The sequence below is a fragment of the Mastacembelus armatus genome, unplaced genomic scaffold, assembly GCF_900324485.2.
Source record: "Mastacembelus armatus unplaced genomic scaffold, fMasArm1.2, whole genome shotgun sequence".
NCBI classification, from domain to species: domain Eukaryota; kingdom Metazoa; phylum Chordata; class Actinopteri; order Synbranchiformes; family Mastacembelidae; genus Mastacembelus; species Mastacembelus armatus.
The window spans coordinates 41867-54851 of NW_022872877.1; the positions used below are offsets into that span (position 1 = coordinate 41867).

Genomic DNA, 12985 nt, shown 5'->3' on the forward strand with positions numbered 1-12985 from the left:
TCCTCCTCAACTCCTGTGCAGAGGAAAGCACAGCCATGGATAACAGCTAAAGGGAAAAGGAGCAACAAAACTCCTAAGGAACTAACTGTACAGCTACAAAATAGATTCTCTCCACTACTGCAGGACCCTGGATCTTCATCTGATCACTTGGACAATACTCCACATCCACAGAGAGGGGTAAGATCTGAAAACACAACAGAAGACAGAAAACTAAGAGGAAAGCTAACAGGGCCTCAGACTCTGATTGTGGGCGACTTGGCCATAAAAGATGTGAGACGGATGTGCAGTAACAACACAAAAGTGCTGTATTTCTCAAAAGATATGGTCTCTGACACTACTGACAAAATCCTGAGCATTGTTGCAGAAAACCCAACTGTGAAAAACGTCGTACTACACACAGGGGAAATGATATTGTGAAGCAGCAGTCCGAAATCCTCAAAAAGGACTTTAATAATCTGCTAAACACAGTAAGGTCGCTAAATGCAGAGGTTTTTATCAGTGGGCCTCTACCACCAGTAAGAGGAGGAACTGAGAAATTCAGCAGGTTACTAGCACTGAACACATGGCTTTCAACTGCATGTCATGTTCACTCAGTACATCTTATTGATAATTTTAACCATTTCTGGGATCGCAGGCATCTTTTTAAAGGAGACGGATTGTCTCTAAATAAATCAGGAGTAAAAGCTTTCACCTCCAACCTATTTTTCTTCCTGCGCCACAACCTTCCCTCTGCCAAGGACAAGATACGACGGGAATCTGCCAAGGACAAGATACTAGAATCTAAACAAAATGAAGAAACACCAAAACATCCAAAGCACCCCCTCCGAATACTCTAACATGGAGAGAAGTCAGAGCAAAGATGAGGAGGCCACACCCCCTCCACTAGCAGACACTGCCTGTGAGGATTCACTTCCCACAACCCCGCAAACCCTACCTAGATCACCATTTTCCCGGGGCATCCCATTCCCCATCACCAAGAACCTCGCCAACCTGATGAAGCACGTCACTACTGGGCCCAAACTGACCTCCTCCCCCAGTGTCATTTTCACCCCCAGAAGCCCCTCAAAGCGGCATGCCCCACCAATTCCTCAGCAAGCTCTGCTGCAATCACAATTGCAGCATCCACCAACCCCTCCTCCACGCCGTCACCAAAACCATTCTTTGTCTCCACAGCCTGATAACAGCACAGTAAGCTCTAACTGATATGTGCTGGGTCCAGGCTGCACAGAAAAAGTTTGGTAAATCTACAGAGAAATAAGACTTACACAACGTATTCTGCAAATTTATGTATCCCTTGCCAACCACAGTATGTCCCAGAACATGGGGAAAACAATGTTTTTAACACACTAAATTTAGCTCTTTTAAATGTCAGGTCTTTGGTAGGCAAATCATTTTTAATCAATGATTTTATTATTAAGCACAAGCTTGATTTTATGTTTTTAACCGAAACATGGTTAGGACAAGATAATAATGCTGCAGTTCTTATTGAATCAACCCCTCCAAATTTCAGTTTCATGAGTGAAACAAGAATACACAAGAAAGGAGGTGGAGTTGCTATTTTATTTAGTGATAGCCTCAAATGCAAAAACATATCATATGGAAAGTTTGACTCCTTTGAATATGTTGCTCTTCATACCAAATCCTCCTGTCGAGCAATATTTGTAACTATTTATAGACCCCCAAAGTACAATGCACATTTTTTGGACGAGTTTGCTAAATTACTATATATTGTATGCATTGATTTTGATTGTATTGTTTTATTGGGCGACTTGAACATTCATGTTGATAATGTCAATGATGCAAGTGCAAAAGAACTCGAACATCCTGGACAACTTTGGGCTTTCTCAGCATGTAACAGATCCAACACACATCAAGGGACACACACTGGATCTAATAATCTATAAAGGTCTTAATATTTCTGAGGTGGAGGTGACCGATGTTGCTCTTTCTGATAATTGCTGTGTTTTTTTTAAAACATCCACCCCTGCTGTTTTGAACACAGGTGAAACAGAGGTAGTCAAAAAGCGGAATATTAATGAGAAGAGCTGTGCTTTATTTATTCAGGCTTTTGCACCATCACCAACCATGCCATCAGCCCCTGTTGATGATCTTGTAAGAAGTTTCAGCTCCAAAGTAATGACTGTTATTGATTCCATTGCCCCAATTAGGACCAAGGTATTGTCAGCAAGAAAAAAGTCAAAGTCACCTTGGAGAAAAGCCACAGTGGTTAAAATTCAGAAAAGAATATGCAGACAAGCAGAACGCAGGTGGCGAAAAACCAAACTCCAGGTTCATTTCGACTTGTACAAAGAGAGTCTTCACAACTATAACCAAAAACTAAAAAATGCAAGGCAATCATTTTTCTCAGAGGTTATCAATAGAAACAGCAATAATGCCCGCACATTGTTTTCTGTTGTAGACAGACTCACAAACCCAGCACCCTCTCTTCCTTCTGAACTGCTGTCCAAAAAGTCATGCAGTGATTTTGCAGCTTTTTTCACAGACAAAATATTAAAGATAAGACAAACTATATGTAGCTGCAGTCCAAGGAACATGACAATATCGCCTGTGCCTCCTTGTTCTCCAGTGAATCTAGAACATTTTGATCTCCTTGATCACAGAGCTCTGGCAGAAACGCTTCTACAATTAAAATCTACATCATGCTGCCTTGATATTTTACCAACAAATTTAAAAAAAAATGTTTTTAACAGCTTAGCTCCAGATGTATTGCAGATTGTCAATAGTTCTCTTCAGTCAGGGCAGTTTCCCCAGGCCTTAAAAACTGCTGTTATAAAACCTCTTCTTAAAAAGCCTAATCTAGATGCTTCAGCAGTAAGTAACTACAGGCCAATATCAAATCTTCCATTTCTGGGAAAAATAATTGAAAAAGTAGTTTTTCAACAAATTCACAGATTTATGGTGCAAAACAATCTTTTTAATGCGCTTCAGTCTGGATTTCGCGCACACCACAGCACTGAGACTGCACTTATTAAAATTTTAAATGATTTATATTTAAATAATGATGAATCCAAAACCTCTGTTTTAGTACTACTGGATCTCAGTGCTGCATTTGACACAGTTGATCATGATGTGCTGCTTCATAGACTAGAAGCTTGGGTGGGAGTTACTGGCTCAGTGTTAAATTGGCTAAAATCTTACTTACAAGATAGACTATTTTGTCTCACTTGGTAACTATGAGTCTGAGCGAACAAAAATGAAATGTGGGGTTCCTCAGGGGTCTATCTTGGTCCTCTCTTATTCAATATCTACATGCTGCCCCTTGTTCAGATTATGGAATACTACAACATTGACTACCATACCTATGCAGATGACACCCAACTTTATATATCAGTATCATCTCATGATTATAGTCCTCTAAATTCATTATGTGAGTGTATTAATCAAGTCAAAGAATGGATGTGCCAGAATTTTCTCCAGCTTAATACAGACAAGACAGAAGTGATTGTTTTTGGCCCCAAAAATGAAAGGCCAAAGGTCATTGCTCACCTTGACTCCATGTCATTGAAAGCTACAAATCAAGCCAGAAACCTTGGTGTAATCATTGACTCAGACCAGAATTTTAACAACCACATAAAATCCATCACTAAATCTTCCTATTACCACCTGAAAAACATTGCTAGAATAAAAATAAACAATATGCAGAAAAACTTGTTCACGCATTTATCTTCAGTAGGTTAGATTATTGTAATGGCTTGTTCACAGGTCTTAGCAAAAAGTCAATCAGGCAGCTGCAGCTAATCCAGAATGCTGCTGCCAGAGTCCTTACAAACACCAAGAAACTGGACCATAGCACACCAGTTCTCAGATCACTACACTGGCTTCCCGTTAGTCAAAGGATAGATTTTAAAATCTTATTGCTAGTTTATAAAGCACTAAATGGTTGTGGACCAAAATATATCCAAGATATATTAGTTCCCTATGAGGTTTCCAAACCCCTCAGGTCATCTGGGACAGGTCTATTGTGTGTTCCCAGAATCAGAACCAAACAAAGTGAAGCAGCATTCAGTCACTATGCTCCTCACTTGTGGAACAAACTTCCTGAACACCTGAGGTCTGCTCCAACTGTCAGCTCATTCAAATCAGGACTGAAAACTCTGTTGTTTACTGCTGCTTTCGAATAATTGTTATCTTTGTTTTCTTAATGTGCTTTTATGTTTTATTTTAATTTACTTTACTTGATTTAAATTTATTTTATGTTAAATGTCTTTATTTTTAAATGCTCTTTTCAATGCTTTTAATGCTTTTAATGTAATTATATGCCTTGTAAAGCACTTTGAATTGCATAGTGTATGAAAGGTGCTATACAAATAAATTTGCCTTTGCCTTTAGATGCAAACATCAAATTCACCAGAAAGAACACCATAGAGAACAGGCTAGCCTTCTTGGACTGTGAGGTCAGCATTGGGTCTGATGGGAACTTAGAGATAGAAGTATACAGGAAACCCACTCACACAGACCAATGCCTTCTGTTTGACTCCCATCACCCACTGCAACACAAACTGGGAGTCATCAGGACTTTATGCCACAGAGCTAACAACATTCCTACCTCCACTGAGGCCAAGAGAAAGGAAGTGGCTACCTCAAGTGGGCTTTCAACAAGGTTACATCCACATCAGGCAGGAAAACAAGAGACAACTGAGCCTCAAGACCCCCAGAGAAAGAACCTGGTCATTCCATATGTAGCAGGGGGTTCTGAGAGGCTTAAATGGATCTTTGGGAAACATCAGATACCAGTCCACTTCAAACCCACCAACACACTGAGACAGAGACTGGTTCACCCTAAAGACCAGATTCCAAAACAGAAGAGGAGCAATGTGGTGTATGCTGTCCAGTATCAGGAAGAATGCTCAGAACTCTACACTGGAGAAACCAAACAACCACAACTGTTCCCAGGAAATTAAGGAACAAACCCAATGTTTCTCAGGAACGATAGACTGCAGGTTCTGCAGACTGATGGGGAATCAACATGAGTCCATCATTAGACCTTAACGATCCTCTTCTGAGCTCCCCCTTTGGTCACTTAACGAGCCTATTCAGACCAGGTGTGAAGTGAAACCAACTCAGGGGCGTGGACTAATGACGAGCTGAACCAGGACTCTTTAAAAACCCCTGGGTTAAAATGTCTCCATGCATCAACTCAATTTTGCTCATTGCCAAAGTTAGTGAACGTGGTGTTTGGGTGACTTCTAGAGTCTTTAGAGGGGAATTTATCATCAAAATCATCCTGGACTAAATGAAGATCTCCTCCAGTTCTCACACTGTTAGTTGAATGGAACCATTTAAGACAGTCCACATGTGTGTTCATTTGATCCAGTACGTTCCTGTTCTCTCTGTTGACATTATAACCAGATATGTTGATTCAAATAAATGTCACATTATTGAGGGTCAACGTTACCATCAACCACTTTATCATCTGCAACATGTGACACAACCTGACCTTGGAAATCTTTAAGTACGATGGCGCCCCCTGCTGACTCCAAAGTGCCATGACTGAAACAGACTTTGTCTCCCATTGAGTCCAAAATAAAGTGTCTTCTACCTTGGAGCGGGTTTCTAGTAATAATAATAATAATAATAATAATAATATGAGCATTTTTTCCTTTGCAAAATAAAACAAAGGCTTTTCTTTTGGTTCTTTCTCTGAGGCCCCTTGTATCGACTGAAATAAGAGACAGATCATCTTTTAACATAAACATCAAACAAAAGGAACAAAAAAACAGCAAAACACAATTTTCTTAGCTGTTATAGAAACAGTGGTGAGAGACTTAACAGACAGGTCAGGTTTTCTCCCTTTGGTACCAAAACCTAGAACATAAAGTCTTCACACAGGAACTCACTTGACCTTAGGAACCAATCTTCTTGGCACGACTCTTGGACCATTAATGAAGGCGCAGGGCCTCTAAACATGGTCCCGAGACCCTCTGCTCCCACTGTTCGGTCCAAGTCCTTCCCTTTGCTGAGGACTAACCTGTCCAACCCCCCACATGAATCCCAGCATCACTGAAGCTCCAGACCAGCTGCAAATCAAAGTCCACGTAGAAACCACACAGCTCCGGAACCCGCCTGAGACTCGACGCATTTTGACGTTTCTTCCGTGTGAAAGTCGTGGACTGACGCCCGGCAGTAAACTCCAGTGGTGCTCAGCAAACACAAGCTTCTAATAGCGGATTCGGCGACGTCGTCTCGTCTCATTTAAGCAGATTTAGGCCACAAACCGGACTAAAGCCGCGGCGGATCCCACTGACTCCACAGAAACTCGCTTTCTTTCTTCTTCGTGAGCTTTAACTGCGGTAGCGACCGGCACAGTGGGAGCATCACCGCCCCCTGCTGCTCTGGAGGAGAACCGGGCTCTGACCGGCCCCCTCTGTTTGCCTGTTGGCCAAACTTTGTTCTATTAAAAACCATTTCAGTCAAAACAAGAGAACAATGCTAACAATGCTAACCTCTGCGGGACTTTGTACCCGGGAAATGAAGGTTCAGTCCAGAATAAACACAACTGACCATGATACAGTTCACACACACACACATTCATTCAAATATTGGAGACTTTCTATTCAGTCTGATAATGACACGGATGTTATTTCACTGCTGCAAACGGCTTTTCTGTCTGAACTGAGAAATAATCCGTGTGCTTACTGCCCTCCGGTGGTCACACCGGGTCACTACAATCATCAGTATTGATCAGTGATGGAGACGAAACACTAATAAGGCACAAAACATATAAGGCCCCATATATTTGAACAAATACACAACACAAAGAACAAAAGTATGTTGTAAAAAATCAAATCAACAGATGGGGCAACATGAAAGGCCAGAAAACATAAAACAGGGAGCCATGAAATTATATTCAATCTATTCAGAAATGAAACAAGCTGAGCTGCTTTGTGTTTGTTAGAAATTCCAAAGATTTTGTCAAAAGGTTTGACTCATTTCTCCAGTGGGTTAAAGTGGGTTTAGTTCTAAAAAGCAACATTTGGCCCTGAAAAATGTCCCTAACAACATAATAATATTGACACTGGCATCAATCTCACTGTCACTAATAAAGACAGTAACTTCAATTAATATGGAGAGAGCTGCAGTTCCTCACTGTGACCACTGGAGGGCGCTGATCACTCACATCTGTTGTTCTTCTGTTTCTGCTCCATCTGACTTTATTCCACATCTACTCTCATGTTCCTCGTCACATTATTGACAGTGAACTGATCAGTGTTTACTGCCCTCAGGTGGTCACAGTGAGGAACTGCAGCACTGATCAAAATATTGATCTATTCATTTAACTTGACTGCTCCTTAAAAGTGATTGTTGTGTGGTGAACACAGCTTCCATAACATTCACTATTTTGTCTGGGTCTGAAATATGAACATTTACTCTTTATCATTATAGACTTTTTTATTGCACTTTGTCCAACACACAGAACAAACCTGTGTCCACTGGACAAGAATCTGTGAATATCTGGAATCATTGTGGACTTTGGTCTCAGGTCCCTGAAGCTCAGTGATTCCTCTCTGATGTCACAGTTTGTCACATCTGCAGCAAACTGCAGCTGGACTTCAGAGAAACACAACAGACTGATATTCAGGCTGACGTCTGTCCTGGAACAATCATTTTCATCTTTCGGAGGTTTTCTTCTGGAATAAGAAGACACTTACCAGGAATCATTTCAAACAGGTTCAAAAAGAAACTGACTCCATGAATCTGAAAATGTCTGAGTGAACTTTGACAGACTGGACTTTCTGTTCAACAGTCAGAAAGTTTCTGTGACAGGAGGAGACTGTCTGCTACTCTGGACACAGAGACACAGAGGAATCAGGAAACCAGGTTTTAAACCCAGGATACAGAGGCTCAGTGAAGGTGGTGTTGAAGGTGTAGATGTGGATCAGGGTGTCAGAGGAGACTGTGTAGAAGGACAGAGTGCCAGCAGGCCAGTCCAGGTACACTGCTACTCTACCAGAGGAGGAGGAGGAGGGGGAGACAGCTGTTAGTTCATTATTGTGCCAAGCAGAGTAACCAGCCTCTGAGCATCTCAGACTCCAGGACTGAGCATTGTATCCAAACTCACAGTCGTCACTGGCTCCTTTCCTTTTGATTCCTCTGTAACTCACTGATAAATCAACTACTCTTTCCCACTCCACCTCCCAGTAACAGCGAGCAGTCAGACCATTACTGCACAGCAGCTGATGCCAGTTGTCAAATCTGTCTGGATGATCAGGATACGACTGATCCTCGTCCACACGAGTCACCTTCCTGTTGTTGTCAGACAGTTGTAGTTTTCTGTGCATTGTGTTTGTGTCGATTGTGAGTTCACAGGAATCTGATGGAGAGAACAAGACACAGTAACAGCTGCAGTTACTCATCTGTCACCTGGTTGAGTGTGAGCTGCTGTGTTGTCATGAACCTCATTAAAAACACACTTACACTTCTTCAGACCTGGTTTCAACCATTGGACTCCACCAGGCTCCATCCTGAAAGGACAAGGGGGGTCAGGTCAGCACAAACCAGTGTTTCCTACATGTGTTATTGTTCATATAAGACTCAAATCCACCATGAAGCCAAAGGACAGAGAAAATGTTTGCAGCTCTTCCTGTCAGACCTCTCCATAACTGAGAGTGTCCAGTCTTGGTGTTCCCCAAGGCTCCATCCTTGGCCTCTTATTGTTTTCTGTTTACATGCTTCCACTGGGACATTTGATCCATAAACACCATATTCTTTATCACTGTTAGCAGCAGACCTCTCCATACCTGAGAGTGTCCAGTCTCCATAGTGGATCCTTCGGTCCAGCAGACAGGAGTTTCAGTCCGGACTCTCCTGGATGATTGTAGCTCAGGTCCAGTTCTCTCAGATGGGAGGGGTTGGAGCTCAGAGCTGAGGCCAGAGAAGCACAGCCTTCGTCTGTGACCAGACAGCCTGACAGCCTGGGAAACACAAAACAACATGCTACCCTTTTATTTTTTAACTCTGCCCACGAAAATCATTAGTTAACATGGTCCCTAGTCAGTAGACCACCACTGGTTTTATAGTTTATCTTGAGGGAAACATGAATTTCGAAATCTCTTGTCTACTCATCAGGCTGATGAATCCTGACCTGAGAGTCTCCAGTTTACAGTGTGGACTTTTGAGTCCATCAGAGACCAGCTTCACTCCTGAGTCCTGCAGGTCGTTGTTACTCAGGTCCAGCTCTCTCAGAGTGGAGGACTGGGAGCTGAGAACTGAGACCAGAGCTTCACAGCTTCTCTCTGACAGGTTACAGCCGCTCAGCCTGTAGAGGAAACAACAGAGAAAAGGCAAATCTGGACTTAGTTCTTTTTCTCTCGGGTTGAGTCCATCTCAGGGTCTTTTTGTAACGATGAATGAATCCGACTGCCTACACACTTACAGGACTTTCTTGGAGAGACTGACCACTGGCAGCAGCCTCAGAAGAGCCTCCTCTGAAGCAGAGTATTTCTTCAGGTCAAACACGTCCAGGTCTTGTTCTGATGACAGTAAGATGAAGACCAGAGCTGACAACTGAGCAGGAGACAGTTTTTCTTTGGAGCGTTTCCCTGATCTCAGGAACTGTTGGATCTCTTCCACTAGAGAACAATCCTTCAGTTCATTCAGACAGTGGAACAGGTTGATGCTTCTCTCTGGAGACAGATTCTCACTGAACTTGGTTTTGATGTATTGGACTGTTTCCTCATTGGTCTCAGAGCCACTTCCTGTCTGGGTCAGCAGACCTCGTAGGAGAGTCTGATTGGTCTGGAGTGAAAGGCCAAGGAGGAAGCGCAGGAACAGGTCCAGGTGTCCATTTGGACTGTGTAAGGCCTTGTCCACAGCACTCTGGTAGAAGAGGTTCTCTGCAGATTGGTCTCTTCTGGTCTCAGACGTCTGGGAGGTTGTTTGTTCCTCTGACAGCAGATTGACTCCAGAGTTGATGAAGGTAAGATGGACATGAAGAGCAGCCAGAAACTCCTGAACGCTCAGATGGACGAAGCAGAACACCTGGTCCTGGTACAGTCCTCTCTCCTCTTTAAAGATCTGTGTGAACACTCCTGAGTACACTGAGGCTGCTCTGAGATCGATGCCACACTCTGTCAGGTCGGATTCATAGAAGATCACGTTGCCTTTCTGCAGCTGCTCAAAAGCCAGTTTTCCCAGAGTCTCAACCATCTTCCTGTTCTCTGGACTCCAGTGTGGATCTGTTCCAGCTCCTCCCACATACTTAATGTTCTTCACTTTGGTCTGAACCACCAGAAAGTGGATGTACATCTCAGTCAGGGTGTTGGGCAGCTGCCCCCTCTCTCTGGTGTCCAACAGATCCTCCAGAACTGTAGCAGTGATCCAGCAGAAGACTGGGATGTGGCACATGATGTGGAGGCTTCGTGAGGCCTTGATGTGGGAGATGATGGTACTCGCCTGATCCTTATCTGCGAACCTCTTCCTGAAGTACTGATCCTTCTGTGGGTCAGTGAACCCTCTGACCTCTGTCACCATGTCGACACAGTCAGGAGGGATCTGATTGGCCGCCGCAGGTCGTGTGGTTATCCAGAGGCGAGCGGAGGGAAGCAGTTTCCCCCTGATGAGGTTTGTCAGCAGCACATCCACTGAGGTGGACTCTGTAGCATCAGTCAGGATCCGAGTGTTGTGGAAGTCCAGAGGAAGGCGACACTCATCCAGACCGTCAAAGATGAAGACAACCTGGAAGTCTTCAAACCTGCAGATTCCTTTGGTCTCAGTGAAGAAGTGATGAACCAGTTCCACCAAGCTGAACTTTTTCTCTTTCAGTACATTCAGCTCTCTGAAAGTGAAGGGAAATGTGAACTGGATGTCCTGGTTGGCTTTGTCTTCAGCCCAGTCCAGAGTGAACTTCTGTGTTAAGAAGGTTTTCCCAATGCCAGCCACTCCCTTTGTCATCACTGTTCTGATTGGTCCATGTCTTCCAGGTGAGGCTTTAAAGATGTCTTCATGTCTGATGGTGATTTCTGGTCTGTCTGGTTTCCTGGATGCTGGATCAATCTGTCTGACCTCATGTTCCTCATTGACCTCTGCAGCCCCTCCCTCTGTGATGTAGAGTTCTGTGTAGATCTGGTTCAGAAGGACTGGGCTTCCTGCTTTAGCGACCCCCTCAAACACACACTGGAACTTCTTCTGCAGGTTGGACTTGAGTTGACGTCGACACATGGCAGGAGATTCTGAAAGAACAGGCAAAGAAACATTTCCTTAAAGAATGAAGATACAGATTTATTCCCCACAGAGAAACATCTCCATCACTTTGGAAATGTCACATATGGCCTTTATCCATCATGTTCAACCTTTCTAGAAATCCTCTTACTGCTCTGCAGACAGTCGGCCAGCTCCTCCTGCTTCATTCCCCTCAGGAAGTTCAGTGTGATCTTCAGAAATGCTTCTCTGCTGCTCCTCCTCTGCTCTTCATCCTGACCCTCCAACATCTCCTCATCCTCCCTCTGACTCTCTGGGGAACCTGAAGTCAGAACCTTCTGCATCTTCTTCAGCTCGTTCTTCACAAAACTGACAATGTGGTTCTCCAGCAGCTGGAACAGAGAACTGTATGAATACCAACTAAAACCATGGCCCCCAAACATCAGGTCCATGTTGGACCCTGGTCTAAGAAGTGCAGCGTGGAGATGGCTGTGAACAGAACAGATGTCAAAGCAGCAGTTGTACATGTACAGACCATAAATACGGAGTCCGGCTGTGTCGGACGCTGCTGGGCAGACTGAGCACCGGGAACCTCTGAGCTCTCCTGGTCCACCCTGTGGAGAAATCATGAAGAATGAGCTCACATGACGTCTGTCTGTCCACACAGAGACCAACACAAGGTAAAGGTCCAGGAAGTGAGATTTGGATGTGAACAGTGGATCAGATGAGTCCCTGTAGTGGTAAAGCTTTACTAGTCCTGCTGTTGTCCAAAGTGACATTTTGGACATTCTAAAACAACACGAGTGATCTTGGTCTCTGTGATGCTTGACGGTCTTGTCACCCTGATGTCAGGGAATACACTTTCTACTCACCACTTCATCACTCATATTCCCGTCTACATCTTTGATTTATCGCATCACTATCAGTGATCATGCACTAGTCTCTGTCTGTCACCAGAAAGAGAGACGCACCAAGGAATAGATCTTGGAGATTTAACACATTTTTACTTTAACTATCTCCAAAGGAAGTGGGCAGTATTTCTGGAAGCTAAACCACATGGTTCTCTTGGAAGCAGTGAAGGCAGATATGAGAGGCAAAACATTCTCCTACTCATCACAGCTGAAATGCAAAGAGAGATCACTAGAAATAGAAGTGGAACAAAAAATGAAAACGTTAGAAGCTGCTTCTGCTGCTTCTCCAGAAGAGAACACACTGACCAATATGAGGTTTGAACTAAACAAAATAATTGAAAATAAAAAACAGTTGCAAGTGCAAAGATTAGACCTAGAGAACTTTGAACATGGCATCATGTCAGTTCCTCAGATGGAAATATCACACATGACCCTATAGAAATAAATAACACCTTTAGAAACTGTTACAGTAAATTCGTTGCTGATTCCTGAACACTGTGGATCTGCCAAAACTAAATGATGAACAGATCCTGGATTCACCCATCACAGGGGCTGAACCCCAAGAAGTCAAACAAAGGCTGTGGACCCTAGGCTGAGTGGGGGGTGGCAGTGTGGTGGCCTCCTGCTCTTGCTCTGTTTAACATTGGGTAACGAATGTGCACACGCACATCACTGCACTTGTTATTTTCTATTGTCTGTCTTCCCTCTCTCTCTGTACCTTCTGCCCCCCTACCCCCAATTTGTCCTGTACCATCATCAAAATGAACCAGATCTTTTCAAAAAGAGGAGCTTGTTCAACACCTTGGAAAAGAAACTCAGTTGGCCCAGCACGGCATCCAGATCGTCACACTTTATGGCAAGCAGAAACACTTTGGGTCTCAGACGTGGTCGGACAACATGTCACACAAACTCCATCT

At 43.6% G+C, this 12985-nt stretch overlaps 1 protein-coding gene across 9 annotated transcripts in view; it reads right to left on the reverse strand.

Moving 5' to 3' along the window:
• LOC113143758 (protein NLRC3-like) overlaps positions 1-12985 on the reverse strand; it is a 52890-nt gene that overhangs the window by 38832 nt on the left and 1073 nt on the right. For 2 of the 9 annotated variants that reach the window (XM_026329463.1, XM_026329461.2), the window contains exons 5-10: positions 11693-11771; positions 11330-11549; positions 9395-11189; positions 9104-9277; positions 8760-8955; positions 8437-8483 (exon numbers count right to left, since the gene is read on the reverse strand). In XM_026329463.1, the coding sequence (XP_026185248.1) occupies positions 8437-8483; positions 8760-8955; positions 9104-9277; positions 9395-11189; positions 11330-11549; positions 11693-11771 (2511 nt within the window). Of the gene's footprint in view, positions 1-7442; positions 8333-8436; positions 8956-9103; positions 9278-9394; positions 11190-11329; positions 11550-11692; positions 11772-12985 lie in introns of those variants that run through there. The other 7 variants (XR_003297090.2, XM_026329458.2, XM_026329460.1 and 4 more) reach the window with 7 other exon arrangements.